This window comes from Notamacropus eugenii, chromosome 1 (assembly GCF_028372415.1).
Source record: "Notamacropus eugenii isolate mMacEug1 chromosome 1, mMacEug1.pri_v2, whole genome shotgun sequence".
Taxonomy (NCBI): domain Eukaryota; kingdom Metazoa; phylum Chordata; class Mammalia; order Diprotodontia; family Macropodidae; genus Notamacropus; species Notamacropus eugenii.
The window spans coordinates 473,011,036-473,035,298 of record NC_092872.1 but is presented as its reverse complement, the minus strand read 5'-3'; the positions used below and the strand labels follow the sequence as shown (position 1 = coordinate 473,035,298).

General features: G+C 37.0%; 1 protein-coding gene across 2 annotated transcripts in view; it reads left to right on the top strand.

The window, feature by feature from the left end:
- Positions 1 to 23,574, top strand: part of LOC140519362 (carboxylesterase 1D-like) — a 29,153-nt gene extending 5,579 nt beyond the window's left edge. Inside the window, exons 3-14 of one of the 2 annotated variants that reach the window (XM_072632276.1) lie at positions 20 to 176; positions 1,512 to 1,645; positions 5,195 to 5,348; positions 7,896 to 8,000; positions 8,773 to 8,877; positions 10,350 to 10,388; positions 14,874 to 15,014; positions 16,200 to 16,280; positions 17,597 to 17,744; positions 18,934 to 19,065; positions 20,305 to 20,377; positions 23,062 to 23,574. In XM_072632276.1, the coding sequence (XP_072488377.1) occupies positions 20 to 176; positions 1,512 to 1,645; positions 5,195 to 5,348; positions 7,896 to 8,000; positions 8,773 to 8,877; positions 10,350 to 10,388; positions 14,874 to 15,014; positions 16,200 to 16,280; positions 17,597 to 17,744; positions 18,934 to 19,065; positions 20,305 to 20,377; positions 23,062 to 23,233 (1,441 nt within the window). In that variant the 3' untranslated portion in view covers positions 23,234 to 23,574. The remainder of the gene's footprint in view (positions 1 to 19; positions 177 to 1,511; positions 1,646 to 5,194; positions 5,349 to 7,895; positions 8,001 to 8,772; positions 8,878 to 10,349; positions 10,389 to 14,873; positions 15,015 to 16,199; positions 16,281 to 17,596; positions 17,745 to 18,933; positions 19,066 to 20,304; positions 20,378 to 23,061) is intronic. The other variant, XM_072632277.1, reaches the window with a different exon arrangement.
- The last annotated feature ends 689 nt before the right edge of the window (positions 23,575 to 24,263 follow it).

The window sequence follows — 24,263 nt, the reverse complement described above, 5'->3', positions numbered from 1 at the left end:
GTCATGTTTCATTAAACAGGTGTTCCCAGAAACTCCATCAAATAAAGTTCTTTAGGAAGTATTACTCCTTTTGGAATTCAAGCAGATTTCAGCTTAAATGGAAGCCAACTTCTGAAGATTGTTTGTACCTAAATATTTTCACACCAGCTAACCTGACAAAGATATCCAACTTACCGGTAAGAAGCATAGGGTAAGGGTTGCTTATAATTTGGAACCAATAGATGAGTCATGGCTTCCTCTTTCTTCTACTGCACCAGACAACAAGGATGCACCCACTGGTCTGGAGAGAGTAGCAATAGATTAAGATCTCCCTTTGGTCAGATCTCCAATGGTCAGACTTTTTGACCTTAAAAAGGTCATTTGCTTCACCTCAGTTTTCCTCAGCTATAGCCTAGGACAGGGGTGAGATGTACACACCTGTACCTGGGAGCAAACAATAAATAGTAAGATAATAAAATGCAACAGTCTTTTAAGTGGTTTCTCTAGGTCTCTCACTTCTCCAATGCTTCCACCACATACTGCTAAAATCATTATATTCCTGTAACCCAGATGTGACCCTATCACTTTCTTTTTATTATTATTAAGCACTAGAAAAATAATAACACCTACCTCACAGAATTGTGTGAATCTAATGAGATAATATTTGTAAACCTATCTTTCCAGACTTATTCTAAATTAGTTCCATTCATTTACTCTTCAGATCAGTCAAAATAGCCTTTGAACTTCCTTTACACATGACCTGCCATCTCCCTTCTTGGTGCCTTTGTAGAGGCTTTCCCTGATGCCTGGAATACATTCTTTCCCCAACTCTGTCTCTTAGAGTCTCTACCTCCTTTCAGAGCTCCATTCAAATGCCATTTCCTCCAATATGAGGCTTTTCCTGATTCCCCAGTTTCTAGTTCCCTTTCAAAATGATTGCCTTCATCTGTTTTATACATATTTGCATATATCCCTACTTACATATATATGTGTGATTTTGCCTTTTAGAATATGAGGCCTTAAGGATGGAGACTAGTTTCATCCTTGTTTCTCCACCATAAGGCATAGTTTCTGATACGTAGCATATGGTTAATAAATGTTTATTTATTGGTTGATGGCCATATATACAAAGTGCCTTCACAGATATTCTTCCATTTATTAAATAAATGCATGCATGAATGCATGAAAAAGCATTCCCATGGAGTAATATGTGATCAGATGTCAGAGGTAGAGGTAAGCTTAAGGATCACAATCATTATATCAATGGACAATTTAATATTTAGAAAAGGGAAATAATTTTCCTTGGGTCACAGAACAAGCTAGTTGTAAAATCAGACAGAGAATATAGGTCTCTGGATTTCCATTCCCGGACCCTTTCTATCAAATCACACCTCTTCCCACCACCCCCCCCCAAAAAAAACAACTTTAAAAAGGTTATGTAAATCATGATCTGGGCAATTTAGATATTCACTTTGAGGTTCATTTTAATTCTGCACTCTTTGATCCAAACAATTTTCCTCTTCATTTCCTAGGTGATGGTGTATATCCATGGAGGGATGCTGACAGTAGGTGGGGCTTCATCCTATAGTGGACTGGCCCTCTCACGCTTTGAGAATGTGGTGGTGGTGGCCATTCAGTACCGCTTGGGAATCTTTGGGCTCTTCAGGTAAGATCTGGAGTCCAGAAACTCAAATGGCACCAAACAAGGAGTGTGAGGCTACTGCTGGTGCTAGTGCTCTGTTCTTGGTATTCCCCTTCTCTGAAGTTCTCTGATTCTTACGGAAACTGATCTTTGAAAAGCATGAATATAGTGAACTCACTCTGACAGAGAATATTTACTTTCCTAGAACCTGGTACACATGCAGGCCTATTGTACTGCTTCTGTAACATAATCTCGAGGTCACAGGATTTGTGGTTGTTGCATTGTGGGCATATAATTAAGTAGCCAGGGGTATTAATTGATATCTCTCCAATTCATCAAGAATGGATTGAAGACCTTTTATATGTTCACTCAGTCCTTTTGTACATATTGAGTACTTTCTACATGCAAACCATACAATTCAAATTAACATACACTTATTAAAAATTGCTACTATGTTCATGACTCAGCCTAGGGTGAGGGAGTTGGACAAAGGTAGGCTTGGCAGTGATCTTGCTTTCAAGAAGTTTCTAGTCTAATGGGAAGAAGGCTAAATAGACACATAGGTGTGATACAAGGGAGAGTAAGATAAATATAAAGGGGAGCTATAGTTAAATATCCTATGTGAAATTTGAGCAGGGAAAGTGCCTGTTCATCTCTGAGGGAAAAATGTCCAGGGAAAGTTTATGCAGGAGGCAGCACCTGAATTGAGACTTAACGGAAAAGAAAGACTTGGGCGGATGTTTAAAGAGGAAGGGGAAAGAATCCATTCCTGGAATGGGGAATGTGTGAGTAAAGTCATGGTGACAGGAGAAGCCAGAATGAGAAAGCAAATTATAGTACAAACAAGTAGGACTGAATCAGAGAGTATATGAAGGGGAATAATTTGAGAAAAGCTTATCTAAGTAGGCTGGAGTCAGCTTGTCCAGAGCCTTGAATGCCAGAACTAGGAGTTCATTTGTTAGGAAAAAAGGGAATTTTTTGGTAGAGGAGAGTTACAACCTTAGGGGATCATTGGAAAGATTACTCAGGCAGTGGTGAAGGAGGTAGATGAATTAGATAGACTGGAATCAGGAAAAGTTTTGCATATCACAGAATAATGTATACAAAAAGTCCCCAAATACTTTTTATTTTTCTTTAATTGAATGATATTGGAACAGAAGACCTGGCAGCTTTGACTGAGAAAAATGACTTTGAGTATAGGTCCAAATGTGTTCTCTTTCCTACATGGTCCAACCTGACTAAATTTGGATAGACTTATCAACAGATTGTTGGCCGCTGTGTGAACTATAGTTCAAAGGGCTTGTAATCCATGTTTATGGGAAAAGTACTCACATCTTTGGAATTCATGGCTCTTTTGTAATGTGGCTCCTCAGAGTACCACATATTTAGTATTAGAATTCTCCCATCTAAGTCTACTCCAAATTCAGCATAGGAGCAGAAATTGTCATAGAAAGTATCATGGATTTAGAGTCAGAAGACATGATTTGAAACTATTTCTGCATTCAAGTGTGAAATCATTTATTTATTTCCTGTAAAGCTTTGGGCAAAACAATTCATGTCTTCTCCTTAACAGTAAAGTGAAGGGGTTGAACTAGTTGAGTTCTTAGGCTGTTTCTAACTCTAAATCAATGATTCAATTACCTTCTTCTATAGGCTTGCATTTGCATTTGCATAGTTCACGAGTTTCCACCAATATATTTATATTTGCTAGTCAGTCAGAGGGCAGTTAATCTAAAAGAAAGGCATTTAATAAACATATTATATTGCTTCCTTCCAAGCTTACTTCAATTACTACCTCCTACAAGGGTACTTTCTTGATTTCTTTGGTGGCTAATGTCAGTTCACCTCTCCAAAATAAACTTTCATTTGATTTATATGTCTTTTGCACTTCTAATTTACATAACGGTTTAACTAATACAATTTAATTTTTTTGTGATAGGAAATGTTTGTTTCAGGTGCCTGGTACATAGTATACACTTAACAACAGCTTGTTGAATTATTACATAATGCATCTCTGTCAGGTGCTACATTGTCTCTGCTGAGTGCTGTGTTGTGTCTCTAGTCTTTGCATAGCGTTGCCCCTTGACATCTCTTCCATGCTTGTGGTGGCTGAACTAGATGTGTTTTGCTATCATATATTGGGCTTCACCTCTTCAATGTCATCTTCTGGGCTCCTACCATCTTCTAAGACTATGTGGCCAGAAACTCTCTCCCTGACAAGGATATACTCACCCTCCTTATGTATATAGTAGCAGTCAGCAAAAGCCAGCAGAACGTGCCCAGGCTAAGCTTAATGCTACGATTATGTGTTAGAAATTCAATTACTTCCACCTGCCTTTTTTCTGCAGCTGGTTTACATGTAGTCTGTGGCTTTAGATGATCTACAGAGAAGTTAACAAGTTCTCTGTAATATATTTCACTTTATTCCTGATTGGGAGGCTGTATCGCCCAAACATCCCAAGAACTCTGCCCAAAATAATGCCATAGGAGTAATGTTGAGACTTGGTGGATGAAGACTGCATGCTCTAAAGATCCCATTTGATTTAAGAGGAGCTATCCCAAGGAAGTAAATAAAATAAAAACAAGAAAAACAAAATAAAATGTCAAGTGAAACATTTGGGACACATTCCTTCCAGGAAAAAAATAAAACGAGTTCTATTTTGTTTATCTCTGCCCAGTCCAAAGGGCCTGCCTTTCTGCGTTAAATAATGACAACCAAGTTTATACTAATTGCCAAATGAGGTATATAGGTGATAATAGTTCTTAGCTATTGGAAAGTAAAAGAGGGAGCAAACAATATTAACTTGAGTGTCTAGATTTTCTGGAACAGACAGGATATGAACTAAGCATTTTCAGATTAGCATAGAGGATGGGAAAAATATTGGAGTCCTGAAAATCACATAAAAAAACACTAACATGACTGGGAACTGGGAGGATTTGCTCACCAAACACCTGCAGATTTCCTCCAGGGCAAAACAATTTGTTGGAGTCATTGCCTTTAATTAAATATCCAAGGAATGAAGTATGACATGGAGTTAACAGAAGAAATTGGAAGACCTGATAGCTGCTCTCATAATACTTATATCTAATGCAGAAAGGAGAACCAATTTATAAAATACAAAAATAGCAAGTTTGAAAGTTAAACTAGATTTGCTGGAGGTGTGGAGACTCATCATTATGCTCAGTTTTCCTATGTACCTAGTTATTCCTAATAGTAATGCCAATATTTTCTGTGTTTTATATATGTTATCAAATCTGCCCCTTATGTCCCTTTAGGTAAGTGCTATTATTATAAATTTTACAGGTTAAGAAAATAAAGCTTAAATGTATTAAGATACTTGTGCATGAACATGTAGTCAAATATTAAAGGTCCTACTTGCAACAAGGCTTCTCTTATCAGTCAATATTTTTTTCTACCCTACTGCCTCTCATTTCTTGACACTTACTTCTATCAGAAGGCCCACCCTTTGACAGTTATTCTTCCTTTTCCAGACATCCATCCATCTAGCCATCCATCCTTCCATCCATTCATCCATTCATTCATCTATGCATCTCCTTTCCTCTCCCTTGCAGCACTGGAGATGAACATGCTTCAGGGAACTGGGGTTGCTTAGACCAAGTGGCGGCACTCCATTGGATTCAGAAGAATATTGTCAACTTTGGAGGAGACCCAAGCTCAGTGACCATCTTTGGTCAAGATTCAGGAGGTTTTAGTGTTTCAGCACTGGTGAGATTTCAGAGTGCCATCCTTTGATTCAGAGGGTTCTGCCAACGTTTCAGAGCTCAGGGTGGAGGCCCTGGCAACACAGAGATTTCTGTTATAAAAAGAGCCTTTGGTTCTTTCAACAGTATGCAATGATCATATGTGATTCAAGACAGTAGATTTCTTTACAGACCAGATAATAGAATGTCTTTAACTTAAATACAAAACTGGCCATGCCCTAAGACTGATTTTAGACAGCCAGTAATAAAGATCTATGGAGGCAGAGAATGTGCTCATTTTTCCAAAATGGTGTTCTTTTATAATAACAATAGCAAAAAGTTATGCTTGTATAGTGCTTTAAAAATCACTTTCCTCAAAATACTATATAAAGGAGTGCAATATTAAGGTAATTTGAGGATATTCCCTGCCCCTTAATAGGCCCATGAACTATTTTGAACTTTGGTCCAGCCCACAGATTGAATCACATAAAGCACATGGTGGGAGAAGCTTGTTGAATGGGTAGAGAAGGAAGGGTGCAGCAGGAAGGGGGAGTGAGACAGCACTGGGAGAGAGGCAGCAGGCAGAGCAAAGCAGAGCAGCTAGCCTGGTTGAGAGGGGCATTTTGCTTAGGGAGTGTGTTTGTAGGAAGGCCTGACAGAGTGATGGTTTGGGGACTGCTCTCCTCCCTCTATTGGTAATATGTATAAACTTGAGTGTTACTATGGTGGAATTGACTTTCTGGTATGTGAATAAAAACCTTGGTTTTGTCTTTGAGGAAGAGAGTTTATATTTTGTGAATTTACCCTCAAAATATGCCTGCATATCCATAGCAGCTGTTGTGGGTATCGCATTGGTGCTACAAGTAGACAATACACGAACTACTGCTTTGATTTTAAAGATGAAAAACCTGAGACTCAGACAGATGAAGGGTCTGTAATATACGAACTAGGACTCCAACCCATGTCTCTAGATTCCAAATCCAGTTTTCTTTTCATGTATACAAAGTAGTTCAGAGAATCATGAAAATCTCCATGATTTCTCCTTAATGTGGCTCAAACAAACTTTATGAAGCTAGGATACTCTTGACCATATTTTTCTTGTCACCACCAAGGTATAGAAGTAGGACTGGTCTTGACCTGCAGGCAGCCAGATAATATCTCCACAGTGATTTCCCTGCCAATAAGTGACCCATACTACTGAATTTCTTGTGTCCCGACATTAGAATTTCATTGTCTTAAAGGTTGTTCCCCACTTATAATCAAAATTTCCCTTGGAAGTGTAACATATTCAATCAAATTGGCCACTGTCACCTCCATGTGAATATATTTATCATGTGTTTTCCTAAGAAGAAATTTTATTAAGGACAAGAGGAGAAGTCCTGAGAAAACTAGATTTTAGAAGAAAAACCAGGGAAATCAAAGAGTTACGAGAAAGGGAATAAATGGAGTGTCTAAATCTGCTAAGAAAAAAAAAATAACTTTATAGTTTTGCCCAGCATTTTTTATAAACTAGCCTGCTGCATATTTCTGATTCAAATAACTCATTCTTTCATTAATTGCTTCATCTTTTAGAAGTTTTCACTGAGAAACTAATTTCCAAATTTATGCATAAGCATATTTGGAAATATCACCTCTAAAGTCCTAAGAAAAAAAAAATCTTTAATTCATTAATTATAGTCCCATCCTATAAGGTGGTCATCCCATGGTATTTCCTGAGCATAACTGGGCTTGCCTTGACTCATCTAACAAGGACTTTTGAACCATACAGTAAAGAACTCTTTTAGTATTTGGGACAAGCATCATCAAACACATCTTTAAGTGAATATTTTAAGACAAACTTTAAATGAACCATTTAAGACAAAACTTCCCACTCCTTGAGGGGAAGAAGACCCTGGGGACAAAAAAACTCTGCGGAGAGAGAGATCTTAGTACATTTATGCCTTTATGCTACAAGCATTTATTAAACTTAGGCTATGTACAAGACCCTGTGCGATGCAAAGACAAAAAAAATGATCCTGCCTTTCAAGATGTTTCTGTTCTGCTGGAGGGAAACAAAATGAATACAGATGAATCAGAGTCTACTGCCAGGAAGGCCTCCACTCCATAGAGCATCAATGTAAGGCAGAACAAAAAATGTGAGAGCCAAGGGGAGGAAATGAGTCCTTTGTTGATTTCTTATTTTGACTATTTTTTAGGCAGATTCAAGGCAGAGTTCAAACCTATGATTTCATTACCAATGGGAATTCCTAAAGAGAAAAAAAATGTAAATCCTTAATTGTTCTACAATCTAGTGACATTACTAGTGAGTATAAAGGGATGAATTTGAACCCGGCTTTTCTAGCTCCAAGTCTGGCTTTGCCTACATTATACCACGTACCCTGTCTCTATTTTATCTAATTATTTTAGTAACTAAGTGCTAAGGTTGTAGTTTTTTTTTTTTAATTCTAGTGATAGAAGACAGCATATGCCAGCATCTTCTAAATTTCATACCCTAAAGTAAAGGTGTGGTTTTCCTATCTAGTTACAGTTTTGCTCCTGAATTAGAATTTCATTTCCATCATTGTTCTTTCAGGTTCTGTCTCCTTTGGCCAAGAATCTCTTCCATCGAGCCATTTTCCAGAGTGGAATTATCCTTTTAAAACCTCTGTTCAGTAACAATGTCAAACCAGTTACTGAGGTAGGTCCTGAAATTGTAGGCCATTCCAAACATTTTACTGCATTTATATACTTAAAGTGGTAAAAGTTGGAGTGAGATGTGAAAATTTAGAGAATCCACCCCAAATCTTCACATGAACTATTTGTGCCCAACCTGTGGTAGAGCATTCTGAGTTCATATTGGTCTGATCAACCACATTTGAATGCAGTGTTACTTGACTTTAACATACTGATGTCATTTTGATCCTCTTCAAGAGAAGGACAATAAAACAAGGTAAAAGTAAGAAGGGACAGTAGAAGTCATCTATTTGAGCCAGGATTTGAACCCAAGTCCTGTGAGTTCAGATTCAGTGCATTCTTCTTTACACCATGTTGCCACACATCCAGGCACATAGTAGTTTGGGTATAGGCAGCTAGGTGGTGCAGTGGATATAACACCAGTGCAGGAGTCAGGAGAACCTGAGTTCAAATCTCACCTCAGATACTTGACACTCACTAGCTGTGTGACCTTGGGCAAGTCATTTAACCCTAATTGCCTCATCCTTGTCATCTCCAGTCATGCTGATGAATATCTGGTCACTGGATTCAGATGGCTTAGGAGGAGAAGTGAGTCTGGTGATCTGCACAGCCTTCCCTCACTCAAAACAAAGTCAAGTGCAAGTCAAGTCATGTCATCATTTCTTGGATGGCATAGTCTTCTCCGGCAAGGAAGGATGAACACACACAATTTGGGTATAACTATTCTACCCCAAGGGCTCATAGAAGAAAGTGTTCCTTGTTATATTTTGTTACAGAAAATTGCAGCTATTGCTGGATGTAAAACAACCACGTCAGCCATCCTGGTTCAGTGTATGAGACAGAAGACAGAGGATGAGATCATCAACATAAGTGAGAAGATGGTAGGTGATGTTAGAGTCATTATCACTTGCCCCTTTAGCAGCTTTCATTGTATGCGGTCACTTAAGCCTCTCAACTTCCCCTATGCAGTATGGATGGTTTCCAACGGTCAATATGGTCTGATTTCTGAAATGGTAAGTAGACATGATTTTTTAGGGAAAATATTTTTTGCCATAGTCATGTTTGGTAAGAAGGCCAGAAAAGAACTTACCTCCGATAGTACAACAAGCATATTATCTGGAAGCTTTCTATTTTTGCTGAGTGCTCAGTTTGGTTGTTTCTTTGCTGAGGATTGAAAGAACTACAGACCGTATCTATATTTTGGTGCAATGTGAAAAAATCTTGCTTATTCTATCTTAGTTACAGCTCCATTTTTCACAAAAGTCCTTCCTATAGACCTCAGTTGAATTGACACTCACCTAAGTCATCTTGTGGGAAATGGATTTCTGGATTTTGTTTCTGATGTCCACATGTCTGAGTATAAGGTTCTAGGCCAGAAAACCATGTGAGATTCATCCCCCGTCAGTTCAAGTATCTTAGAGAATTTGTTCTTTTAAAGAAGTCTAAGATATGGGGATAGTGGCCTGACTATCCTGTAGCTATACAGAACCTGAGGTCTTGACGCCTTCCCTGAAGAGGGGGATATTTGCCATATGAGCTCTCTGCTTTCTCAGTGAAGTCAACCTGACCCTGGACTAAGATTGTATTCATACATGAGGGGCAAAATGTAGCCTTGGAACGGGATCCACTCAAGCCCCAAGCATACTGGGATGATTACTCCGATAAATGAGGTCAACATAGTTTGTTAGGTCTAGAATAACTTGTTTATTTGCTATAATTCCCTACTTTGTACATATGATACCAGTTCATCAGCAACAACTGAAGAATCTTGGGAGAACACAGAGATTGCAGAGATACAGTGAACAAGGATCAGGCATGTTCAAAATGCAAAATGGGACTCTTGCTGCATGAGTTTCAGCAACATTGGCATAATTTGCACGAAATGCAATATTTATTTTAGGCTTATTACATTGTAATGCTGTCTTCTTTTCTTCAATTTCTCTCTTAGAATGGAGGCTAAGTGTTGTTTGGGGTGGTAATGGGCTATGAAAGATTAGACATTCAACAAATTGATAAAATAGTGTGATCACTCATTTCTAGGACAATTTATCTCATCTGTAGTTTCTTCCAAAGAACTATGATGTGCTAAGGGTAAGTAGGAAGGAGAAGCACCTGAGACAGTGGTTTCAAGCATGATTTCCTAGATTTCTGTTGCTCCTTGTGACTCTTGCAGCTTGGCTTTTCCAGGAGGTGTGGGAGAACAGAAGCCCTGTGCACTTCTTCCATGAGTACATTCTTGAGAACCCTGTGACAATGAATATGATTATCAAGGAAATGTTCAGGATCAGGTCTTTCTGGGAAATTTCTCTCATCTATTCTTCTTCTTCTTCTTCCTTTTTTTTTGTCTTCACAGAATTTTTACCAGTTGGATTTCATGGGAGATCCCACAGAGGTAAGTAATTTTAATTTTTAACTCTTGTTTCCTTTAAGTTAGTCAATCAGGCAGTTAAACGTTTGATAAGCATCTACTATGTGAGAAGCATTGCGATAATTGGTAGAATTCTAGCTGCTAAGTGCTAGTGAATTACAGAAAAGACAATGGTCTCTGAATGGAATAATTCAATGTCGTATTCTTTAATAGGATCTTGTCACACACTTGGGACACAATTACCCATACCTGAAAACTCTTCTTCAGGAATCTGGGACTAACCTTTTCAGTTTCAGAGTAACTTTTATATCAAGGATTCTTGATGTGATGTGATGTGATGTGATGTGTGTGTATGTGTGTGTGTGTATGTGTGTGTGTGTGTGTGTGTGTGTGTGTGTGTGTGTGTGTGTGATGGACTCCTTTGCCTGGTAGAAATGATTTTAATGTTTTAAAATTATAAAATAAAATTCATGAAATTATAAGTCAAATCAGTTATGTTGAAAAACATTTATCAAAATATTAAAAAAATATTGACTTCACAGATACTTGATTAAGAAACCCTAGTAAGGCTTTATATAGCTTTTTCCATGCCATACTAAAATCTATGTCAAAATAGTTCTGGAGATGAGAATGCCAGAAGAAAACTTTTTTCTTGTCAGTTAATTTGAAGTAAAAAAAAAAATCCCAACATTTGAGACTAGAGAAACTTTTTAGGTAGGTCAGCAATGCTCTACATGCTCTCAAAAATGAGACCAAGTCTCCAGGGAATTAAGGCTATTCTTACCACTCTCTACCACCCCTTGTACAATCTATGAAAACAATTGTCATTGCAATAGGAGGAGTTGACTGACCATATGAGATTCCAAACCTTAACTCATTTCAGCAGTAATCAGGTACTACCTAGCCCTTTCTTTCTTATCATCTTTGTTATAAAGCTATTTGTCCTTTTAGGTAAGCTAGTGAATATAGAAGACATTAGGATTCCATCTTTTCTTCAATACTTTCCTAAAATTCCATTTTGTCCATGAAGTCCTCTTGAACTAAGTAGAAGAGATATCATGACAAATTCCCTTCAACTTCATTATCTGTATATAGGGTGTTATGAATCTTCCCAGCTCTTTGCTCCATGACTGTACTCAAGCTCTGGTACACAATATAAATATTGTCTTTCTTCTTGTGTCAGTTATCATATTCCATTGGTAATCTACCTCTGCAGTCTGGCTTCTTTTCATGGCAGTGTGCTATAGAGGAAAGTATTCTGGATTAGAAATCAGGCAAACTGGGAATATTCTATAAGTCTGGACTTTGTCACTCTCCCCTTAGAGCCTCATTTTCCTCATCTGCAAAAGAATGTGATGTAGAACTTCTTACCCTGTAGAGGAACATGAAAACTTATTAAGAACAGGACTATTTGGGTTCCAACTTTAGAAGCCATCTATCAATAGCAAATTGTTATAGAAATGTCCATACAATAGAATACTTGTTGAATGATTTGGTTGGACTAAGTGATTCCAAAGGTCCCTTCTAGCTCTGTGTCCTATGATTCTATAATCCCCTTGAACCTCAGTTTTCTCATCTGCATGATAATACACTTTAAAGGTCCCTTAACTAGCTGCCTCATAATATTGTCAGAAGCAAATAAAGTAATAGATGTCTAAGTGATTTATAAATGAGAAAGTGCTATACTTATAGCTTGGAGAATTTTATTCATAGATCCATGAAATCATAGAATTTAAGCATTGAGGACCCTTATTAGCACGTGTCTAGGTCAAATCATAGCTGAAAAGACTCCACTCTACAATGTAGCTTACGAGTGATCATCTAAGCTCTTCTTAAGGACCTCCTGTAAGAGGGAAATCACTACCATCCAAGGAAGTCCAGACCGGTTTTTATTGTTGCTGTTGTTGCTATTCAGTTGTCTCAGTCAAGCTTGACTCTTTGTATCCAGTTCTGGAGCTCTATCTACTGTGCCACCTAGTTGCACATATTCCAATTTTGGATAGCTCTAATTAGGAGGTTTTTTACCCCTTATGTGAAGTCTAAATTATTTCTTGGGAACTTCCGCTCTTTGCTGCTGATATTAACTTCTTGAACAAGTCCCAAACTTGTAACTGACTGTCATTCACATTCTTGAACTTGGATGACATTAGCTTACCTCTCCTCCCAAATCTTATGTTTTGCAGTATCTTCAACAAATATTTAATATCATGGATTTCAATTCCTTTACCATTTTGGCTTCACTCTTTTGGGTGCTTTCCAACTCCTCAATGTTCTTTGAAAATTAAGGTATTCATAATTGAGCAAAATACTTGGGATGATGTTTGATGAGGGCAAAGTGCAGTGGGACTATCATCTTCTTATTCTTGGACGTGATGCCTCTCTTAATGCAACCTAAGATAACATTAGTTTTTTTGGCTTCTACATCCTACTGATGACTCATATTGTCTTGTAAAAAGTCTCCAGATCTTTTTCAGACATATTGCTATCTAAACATGTCTTCCTCATATTTTACTTAATGAAATTTATTTTTTAATTAAAGAGTAAGATTTGCCATTTATTATCACAAATTTGATTTTGTTAGATTCAGCCCAGTGCTCTTTCAAGACATTTTTGAATGTTAACTGTCTTTCAGTGTGTGAGCTTGCCCTTTTGAGTCATATGAAAATTTGATATTTGTGCAATTTCTGCCTTTATCAAAATAAGTGATAAAAAGCTTCAATTGCGCAGAGCCAGGCATGGGACCCTGGCACACTCCAATGAGGATCTCTTGCCAATCTGACACTGAACCATCAAGGGTGAAGATCCTCTAGATTATGCCAAAGGAGGATGAGATTAAGGAATGGGGCATGTTTATCCTAGAGAAGGGAAGATTAAAGAAAGGACATTGTAGTTGTGTTGAGGTAGTTGAAGAGTTGTCACATAGGAAAGCAATTTGACTTTTTCAGTTTTACTCTATAGACCACCTCCAAGAGCAATAGATAGAAACTACAGAGGCTTGGTAGAAAAGAAAAATTCACAACAATTAGAGCTATCTAAAAACAAAGTAAATTGCCTGAGAAGCTATGTTCTAGAAGGAATTCTAATTCAGATTTAGGTTGGAATAGATAGTCTCTGAGGTCTCATGATTATGACTCTAAGATTTTGAAATTCTCTGACAGGATAAAAAAGCCAAACAAGCAAAATACACTGAGTGCTAAGTAATCAACTAAATCTAAGGTGATATGTGTGTATATGTGTGTGGATGTGTGTGTGGGTCTGTATATGTGTATATGTGTGTATATATACATATAAGTACATATGTATATATGTATATGTAAACATAAACACATCCATACATACACACTCTTGAACATTGAACACATATGTGAGTAAAATAATGCATTTTTCTACATGTGTATCTACAGCATGTTTTTATTTACATATATATGTATTTATATGTCTACATATATGAGTATGTGTTTCTATATGGGTTTATACACATATGTGAATAATTTATATATTTCTATGTGCGTGAGATCACAATTCTTTTTTTTTGATTGTTTTCTAATTCTGTGAAGTACATATTAAAATTATCATCCCATCTTACAGACACAGAAATTGAGATTTAGAGATGGTAAGGGATTTGTTCAATCAGTTGGTTAAAACATATTAGAACCATGGATCAAACTTTGACTTCCTGGTTCCATGTTCTCTTTCTTTTCATGATTAAATAAATGCAAAGTGATTTTCAAAAAGGAAGAAATCTATATAAATTAGAATAACCTAGGGAAGACAACTTAGAAAGTAGCAGTTATCCTTAGACTCAATAAGACGAAGAAACAACATATTCCTATGCAATGATTTCTCCCAAGGATTATCCTTTACAAAGGACTTGTTTTTATATAGAAATGCTTTTCTGCAGTTTTGACCATACAGCAATCAAATTTTTTTCTGATGTTCTAATCTAGCGTACTGAAGGTTGTATTTATCCTTCGCTTTTGAAAAGGAGCATGGCATCAGGGAAATGATGACATGACTTGCACTTGACTTTGATTTGAGTGAGGAGGGTCTGTGCAAGGTCACCAGCCTCACTTTCTCCTCCTGAGCCTTCTGGATCTAGTGACCAGATATTTATCAGGATGAGTGGAGATGGACCAAGATGCAATGGGAGACCCTTGTCCTTTTAGGCTAAGTTCTTTTCAGGTACTCCCTTAAAATGAGGGAATGCCTATTCAGGGAACAGGCCTGGCCTCTTTAAGAAGTGAGTTAAGGGTTGACTCCTTTAATTAAAAAGAAAATAAAACAAAGCAAAACAAATTAGCAATTCAATGGTGAAATAAAGACAATGACAACAACAGTCCTTGTAATTCAGACACCCAAAATAAAGTTTCAGGACCTTTTCTCTGCTCACCTTACCAAAGGATAAGGAGATGGTGTCCCTGCATAAGCTACATAGAACTGAAATAAAAATGAATTCATTCTGGTTTGAAGAGAGCACACCCCAGGTACATTACTTGTTTTTTCTTCCAGAAATATGTAGTCCTGCCTACAGTTGTGGATGGAGTATTTTTCCCTAAAAGTCCTCAAGAGCTCCTGGATGAAAAGCAATTTGGTGATATTTCCCTCATGATGGGAATCACTAATGATGAATTTGGCTGGCTTCTTCCAACTGTAAGAGAATTGTATTTCTTCTGGAATCTTGTGTTCTTCTCTTTTTCTCTCCAGGATCAGAAATTCCCCATTGGTTGAGCTGAGAACAGGCTTCATTCAGTTTGTTGAGCCTCCTCTGCAGCTGACTCTGAGTTAACAACTCTACACTTCTCTCCCCCAGCACAGGACTCTATTTCTAAGGAATTGTTTTCGGCAGCTATTAAGCTGTTACAGGACCGAAAGTGGTGTTTAGCACTCTCCTGTTCAAAGAATCATAGAACATTGGAACTGGAAGGCATAGAGTCCAAACCTCTCATTTCTCAGATGAGAAAATTAAGGCTCATGAAAGGGTAGAGTTTGCCTGAGGTTGATGCACTGTGTTAATGTTAGGACAAGGATTAGAATCCAGATCTCCCATTTTGTATTATAGACCATGACCCATAAAGTATATAATGTCCTTGTTCTCCCTCAAGATGCCTTCCTATTAAAATTGGAAATGTTTTATATGAAATCCTATCTCCCTCAATGTGGAAGCAATACAACACTGTGGGAAGAGTACCAGATTTGAGATCTGCATACAAGGTTTTGAATTCTGGTTCTGTCTCTAGCTTTTTTGTGACCTTGCGTATATCATTTAGCACTTTTCTGTGAACTTCAGTTCCTGCAGCTGTAAAATGAATTGGTTGTACTACATTAAGGAGCTACTGAGCTCTAAATCTTGCGATAAATAAACTCACTGGGATATAAATGGTTGCTGTTCATTTGTAAATGGTTCAAAGTTACCTCTAACAGTGGGATCTAAATTCTAAAAGATGATATCCAAGTAAACTAATGAAATGTGATTCTAGTGTCAGTTAGCTACCCTTCAGCTCTTATTGCTATATCAGGAAGCTATAAGCTGCCCATGGAGTAATCCTCTGGACATCATGGGAATCCCAGTTCTGTCTTCTTGGAAGAAATGGCACAAATGCTTCTTTTAAGAGTTGAAAAAATATTCTATTTTTCTCATCTTTTTACTTCTGAGGTTTCCTGGAACATTTAGTGAAGCATTTTAATCCACTGAACTAACCTTACTCATCAGAGAACTTTACTTCAAATTTGAAGATAAAATAAATCATTTCCTCCATTGTGTTATGTAGTTAGTTTTAATTTTTCTCATTAACCATTAATGCTTTATGAGGATCTTGGTTCTTTTCTTTTTTTCAGGTGATGGGATATTCTTTGTCAGAGGATGGACTGGACCAAGAGACAGCAACAGCACTACTATGGGACTCATATCCTCTTGTTGTAAGAAATTTAGAGACATAGAATATAAGATCTGAGAAGAACTGAAAACCTAGATGATGAAAATTAAGAAAAATAGCTCAGAAAATACAATGCTAGAGCTTAAGGGACCTCAAAGCTCATCAAGCACAAAGCCTTCATTTGATATGTGGGGAAGCTGAGGGCAAGAGGAAGCAAGTATTTTCCCAGTCACACATCTAACCTGGGATGGATCTGGGACTTAAACCTAGTATGCTTGAAGCCCACTCCATTGAAATTTCCACAGCACCATTATTCTTTCCGTCTCAGGGAAGACACTAAATACTCAAAGTAATTTAACTGACAAATGTCCCTTTAGGTTAAAAACTGAAAACTTTGTGTTTTGTATTTTTAAAGAAAATTTTGACATTTAAATATTCTTTCATTGTAAGGGTGAGCAAGTAAAATATTTTAAGCCATAACATTCAAAAACTAAATGTATTACCTGTACAGAAGAAAAGAAGTGTGGCCTTCTCATCTGTAAAGGAAAACCAGTGAAAGAATGCATATAGTTAATTCATCATATCTTCTTTAACCAACACCTCCACTCAGTTTGGCAGCATTCTTGCCCATCTTGGAAGCAGTGCAATAGCATTCTGTTGATATTTTTGTAGGCATTTATCCAAATTTACTTCATGTTATACTTATGGTTGCTGTTCTAATTCCCTCATATTATGGGTTCTAGGAGAGGAAGATGAAGGTAGGACTTGTCCTCTGATTTCTTTGAAAATTCCTGTTGAGAAAAATTCTTCTACCAATTCAGATTGGCAGCTTCTCGGCAACTTACAGTTTCTGAGAAGGACCTTTAGCATGAAGACATTAAGTGACTTGGACAGAATAACAAAGCCAGTGTGTTTTCAGAGGCAGAATTTGAACCCAAGTCTAATTCCCTTTCAACGATGTCATGCAGTAGAAAACCTATTTTCTACATCTTTATGTTCTGATAAATGTCTAGGACAGAACCCAACACAAAGTAATAGCCCTCAAAAGAGGAATCTTCTTCCAAATGTCAATAATATATTCAACAAAAGCAAGATTTTAGATGAAACAACATTTCAGGTTAAGTTAACATAATAATCAATGTTACAAATAAGTTTTTGGCTTGAACAATAAATGACAGGATTTTGTAACATTATTAATGGACTTGTTTATAAGGCATTCACCATGTTATGAAAATGTCAGTTGGAGCAACTTAAAGTAAGACATCATTTCAAAGGAGAGATGAAATTATGGATAAATGGTAGAAATGAATGAATGTATTGTTAATTACATTTCACTCCTTGCTTCATTGACCATTTCAGAAAATTCCCAAAAACCTTACTTCTGTGGTAACTCAGGAGTATCTTGGAATGACTGATGATCCTGTTAAAAAGAAAAGTCTTTTTCTGACCATGCTGGGAGACTTGATGTTTGGAATCCCAACTGTGATTTTGGCTCGGCATTATAGGGGTAAGTTTCTGGGGAATATGAAAGAGATGGGTAATACAATATGGTATATTCCTTCGAACTTTTAGTCAAAGATATTCGTTCACTCCATAGTTACTTGGGATACACTCTACCCAGAGACACTGTGAACACTTGCTGATATTATGAATGAGTTTGGGGATTGGAAGACTTGAATTTAATTCCTTGCTTTAATATTTCCTCAAAGGAAATGCATAGTACAAGGACATGAAGTTCGTCATGGAGGAGATGGGGGATTGTGGGAAAGGGATATTGTTTAATCTAGAATAGTGACATTGGTCAACTGTGGAGGAAGAGCACTCTGGACAGCATCCCAACCTCAACTATGGTTAATAAATATTGGCTATCTGGTATACAATTATCTCTTCAACATCACAATTTTCTTCACCATGGATTTCACATACCATGGGTTGACTTAAGAAATTAAATGAGGATTTTTGGGGAGTTTCACAGAAGCTGCAGATGACACAGGAAAAGTTTAGAAACTCAGAAATGCATAAATATATATGTATAGTATTGTAAAATATCACTCAAAATTTTTACAAGAAGTTTATAAACACCTCATAAAAGAAAAAGAAAAAAAATCAAACTTATTCCCTGGTGTAAAGGGAGGGTCAAAAAATTTTATGCTGCTTTTCTTGATCATAGGGAAGCCATAACCCAAACTCCCATGATGTGGAAGGGATATCTGTATAATATGTTATGGCTGGTAGGGCTCATCTAATTGAGTCCCTTCCCTCTGCAGTTTGGGAAGCTGATAGACAAAGAGGAGGTTCCATGAACTTCCCAACTTTACCTGTTGTGTGAAAAACTAGATCCGGCAGTCTTTTTCAAGCACTGGCTAGATGACTGTGTTGAGATGATACCAAGGGGATTTCTAGAAGATATAGAAGTCTGAAAAAGATGGTCAAATCCAAGATTATATATTATTAAGGCAGGTCTCAGACTTTTAATGAATTACCCTGGGATAAATAATAATTTTAGATATAACATGCTTCATTCAATGCAGGCCAGTTATATTATGTGCCCTGGACATAGGCTTTTCAATTATTTTAAATGACTTAATGTCCCAGGCTACAAAGCTGTATTTTATTAAAAGTTTCCAAAGGGAGTTTCAGGAGTTTCATCTACGATAAAGTACTCTAGAACTTTGCACTACTTTCTTTCCTTTCAGATTCAGGTGTACCCATCTACCTATATGAATTTCAGCACCAGCCAAGTATTTGGAGAAATGTGAGACCAGATACAGTCAAGGCAGACCATGGGGATGAACTCTACATTATGTTTGGGTCTCCATTTTTAAGAGGTAATGGATCATTTTTTGCCTCATAAGCTTCATAAAAATATTACCTACTGACCTTTTCTGAAAAATAACCTTTAGTCCTTATATTTGTTCGCCCCTTTAGGTTTCCAAATTGCCCTCCTATCCTTTATATCATTTGGTCCTTAGAACGCTCCTGTGAGGCAGAAAGGATGATATGTTATCCCCAAATTATATATTACAAAACTGAAATGCAGAGAGTGAATTGAATTAAGTATTATAGGTTAGTGTTAGAACTGGAACAAGAGCAAATATCTGTCTCTTCACTAAAAGTCTTCAAGCAGAGACTACATGACCACTTGTCAGAAAGGTAGATGATGTTCTTGTTCTGGGTGGATTGGATTACAGCTTATCTGAGGTCCCTTCTGACTTTGAGATTCTCTGGTTTTGAGCACACACTTCAATTCTAACCCACGAACATTCAAGAGAGCTCTGCTCCAGGAGCTTGATTTCCTTTAATGGCTGCCCTGCTTTAGAAGATACTGGTAGTGAGGTTAAGAGACCAAAGAGTTTCTATCCATCAAAATCAAAGAACCCATTAGTGCCCTTGAGATTCACTCTATGGCCATATGATTTCACCTCCTTCCATGTTAGACTTTTGGTCTCTGCACTTTTCTTAAATTTTCTGTTCAAGTATGGGAGATTCTAATCAGCTTCATGGGGTTACCTAAGAATTTTTAAGTATTCTCCTCTCAGAAAAAATACCTGAGCCCATTTTTCTTTTGATTTTACTTTTCCATTGAGAGTACCATGAATAGCATTCAGGTAGAATGCTAACACTATCGATACCCATATTTTAGATGACTAGCTGGAACTTGGTATAATGGCAAGAACAAAGGATTCTGTCTTAGAATTTGGGTTCAAATCCTAGCTCTGTTACTTATATGATCTTGGGAAGTTCACATAACCTCCTCTTTGGCTCCCAGTTTCCCAAACTCTAAAGGGAAGAGGATCAACTAGGTGAGTTCTATCAGCTTTAAAATCTTATGTATCATCAATCAATATTTGGCCACAATGGTTAAGTTAAAGTGCTGTCTAGGAAGAGCACACAGGAAAGAGGCGCTGTGTGGAGAGGTCCAGAAGTTTGAGAGGATGAGAGAGAGCTCCCAAGAGGCAAAAGAATGTGAAAGCAAAGAAAGATGAGTGAGCACTGAAGACAAACTTTGCACTTCTGCTCACTCACATTTCTAGTCCCATTCTAATACCTTTAATTCTCATTTTCAGATGGTTTCTCAGAAGAGGAGGGGCATCTTAGCAAGAGAATGATGAAATATTGGGGAAACTTTGCTCAGAATGGGTGAGATTCATAGCATAGAAAAGGAAATCATTAAAAACATCGATATCTTTAGTTTTTATGTCACCTATTATTCCTGCTATATCCTTCCTTCCTTCCCCTCTCAAAGTTCTTTCTCTGATAATAAAGAATCAAAAAAAAGGGGAAAAACAATTCAGCAAAATTAACTAACTCATGAAACCTATCTGACGTTAAGTGATGAAAGGCCTACTCATGGTCCTTCACCTCTCCAAAATAAGAAGGTGGAGGTCAATACTCACATCTCTTCTTTGAGACCAGGCTTGGTCAGCACAATATAAGAGCATTCGTTTTGATGAGTCATTATTATTCTTACATTTTCTTGTCACAATATTTTTATTCATGGTTCCATTCCCTCCATTTACATAAGTTTATGTCTTATATTTCTGTACATCCATCATATTCATTGTTTCTTATAGCTCAAAACTCTTCCATTATATTCATAAACACAGCAAATATAGCTATTCTTTTTGTTGCAATGTGGACTTCCCTCACCACTTTTTTGCTACTATGAAGTCATAGTATAAACATTTCTATGCTTTTTGGATATTTATGTTTTTGTCATTAAGTTGCTTGAAGCAAATGATTAACAATGAACTCTTTTGGTGATGGGATGCCAACTTATTTAAAAATTTACCCCAATTTATTTGTTCTAAGTTTTCAACAGTCACTTCCATAAATTTTCAATTTTCTCCCTCTCCCTCCAACCTCTCTCACCAAAATGGCATGCAACAATATATGGGCTCTACACATACTTTCTTATTAAACACATTTTCACACTAGTCATGTTGCATAGAAAAATCGAAACGAATGGGAGAAACCATGAGAAAAACAAAACAAAACAACAAAAGAGAAAATAGTCTCCTTCATTCTGTGTTCTTGCTTCTTAGTTCTTTCTCTAGATATAGATGGTATTTTTGCATCATGAGTCCTTTGAAAATGTTTTAGGTCCTTGCATCACTGTGAAGGGCTAAGTCTATCAAAAACAGTTCTCCCACACTGTGGCTGTTATTGTGTATAATGTTCTCTTGGTTCTGTTCATTTCACTCAGAATCAGTTCATAAAAGTTTTTCCACATTTTTCTGAAGTCTGCCTACTCATCATTTCTTATAGCACAATAGTATTGCATTACATTCCTGTACCACAACTTGGTCAGCCATTCTCCAATTGATGGACATTCCTTCAATTTCCAGTTCTTAGTCACCACAAAGGTAGCAGCTACAAATATTTTTGTCCATGTGATTCCTTTTTCCATTTTTATGATCTCTTTGGGATACAGCCCTGGAAATGGTATTTCCGGGTCAAAGGGTATGCACATTTTTATAATCCTTTGGGCATAGTATCAAATTGCTCTCTAGAATGGTTGAATCAGCTCTTATCATATGTGATTTAGAGTCTTTTCATCTGATTGTTTCCAATTTATAACCTCCTCTTTTTTGGAGCACTATTAATATTGTTTGACCACTTATCTATTACAGAATAACTTTAGTTTTATAAATTTGTTTTAGGTCCCTATGCTTCAAACTTTTATCTGAAATATTTAAGAAAGAAAATAAATTTCCATAAACCTGTGATATACTCACTCATAAGTGCATATAAATTTTATATGGAGTGTCAGCACAAATTTGGAGTATAATGGTAGAAAATTATTGAAATATATGGTCAAGCCTAATCATTACACTGGTATTGTTAGTCCTCAAGTTCCTTTTGCTAATTTTGAGTTCTCATAAGTTTCCCAACCTAGGCACTGCATCTCTGCTAGATATGTAGCTGAACTGGGGTTCCACGGAGGATGCTTCCCCACTCAGTGACTCTTGATTGCCAGAGAGAGTTCTCTCTTGAATTCCTAGATAACTCTTTTACTTGCCTCTTAGAGATACTACCACATAAGTGACTATTGCTCTAGATCTGCTTACATCTAGAGGCTATATTCATTTGCTCCCTCAATTGGTTCTTAAACTCTCTTGAGCTGACTCCACAACTGATGCATTGTTTTCTATGTCCGGGCAAGTAGCCCCCCTGTTAGATACCACTTCCAGAAGGGGAAGCAGGTGTAAATCTCTTCTTTTCTCCTGACAATAACTCTCAAGGGCTAGATTCTTCCTTAAAGGACTACAGAGCTAGCCTTTAACTTTTAAGAGTCCTAACAATATTTGCCCAGTAAATGATTGCTTCTTGCAGTTCAAAGAATGATGTTCTTTCTAAAGTGATCACATAGTTGTTCCCATTTTATTAAATACTAAGAAGTTTGCATCTGTAATTCTATCTTCTTCTGGATTATCTGAAGTGGAAATGGAAGAAAGAGCCAACTCTCTCCTCTCTCACTCTGACCTATGTCAAATATTCCTACCCAAGTATTTTATGTTCTTGAGTTTATCAAACGTTGGATTATTGAGTTCATTTGCTTGTCATTCTTAATTGTCTAGTTTATTCCACTGATTTGTAATTCTGTTTGTTAGCCAATACAAAAGTTTTGATAATTATTGCTTCATTGTATCACATGAAGTCTTGAAGTGCTATTAAAAGGGAGAAGTTTAATAACGCACAAATATTAGAAAACTTCTATCAGCATATTTAGTGGATTCCCCACTCCTTCCTCCCTTCTATCATGACTACCACCAGTAATTCAATGATGATCATCTAAAAAAAAATCTTTGTTACATTCACAGAAACCCCAATGGTGAAGGGTTGCTGATGTGGCCTCGGTATGATCAAAATGAAGAATACCTCCAAATTAACATCACTTCCAAAATAGCCAAGAAGCTGAAGGATAAGGAAGTAGCATTTTTCACTGAACTCTTGGCAAAGGAACCATATGAAGAGAAGACAGATCATATTTAGACATTATCTGGATAGGTCAGCTGCCTGGCCTTCAAAAGAAGCTTCAGTGGACATGGACAAGAAGAATTTCTGGCCTTGGCATCAGTGTCTAGCTTTGGTGCAGTGAAGTTCTCATGATGAAAATGGAGGGGCACTATGGTATTAGGGAGAAATGTAAAAAGCAATACATCAACACTATGGGTGTGAGGTTAAGGGGCCTCAGAGCTTTCACACCCTGACCCATGAGGAGTCCAGGGTCTGTAATATTTTCTTCTTCTCAAGATTCTCCAAAGTAATAGATTTCAATGGGCATGGTTGGCTTGCATTAAATAAAATCTTTCTTTTGTGATTCTTGCTACTTATACCAGAGATTTAGTCTTTTTTATAGGTATAAATCAACCCTTGAAATAACCATTATTAGTTCTTGCATTTGAATTACATTACAGTTTCTCTGTAACATTCCCTAGAAGTTTAGGGTTACAGTACAAAATGAGATATTTAGGTGTTACCTCCAAGAAGCTCTATTTTCCCATGTTATTTTACTTACCAAATACAGCAGGGAATCTCATTTGCAAATTATCTAGCCAATATCCCTAGAGGCCATGCAATAACTCCCTTACCCTCCTTGTACCATCTGTCTATCCTACCCTCTAAAATTCCTACGAAGTTAGAGCCACTATATCATAATCAATATCATTTCCTGTAGTAGCTGTGGGATGCTTTTATACTCAAGATTCTTTTCTTTTCTTTGTTTCTGTTTCTTCGTTTCTGTGTTTCTCCCTCCTTCCTTCCCTCCTTTCCTTCCTTCTTTCCTTCCTTCCTTCCTTCCTTCTCTTCATATTTTCTTTTTTCTCTTCTTGCTTTCGTCTTCCTTTTCCTTTTAAAAGTCTTCTTATTTCTTTACTTTCTCTTTTTTCACTTAATCAATATTTATTAAGTACTGGCTGTTTGTAAGTACCTGCTATGCTAGGTGCTCTGCGTACAAAATTAAGAGAGAGACAATCCTGCCTACAAGAAGCTTATATTGGAATAGTACATACAATACTTTGAG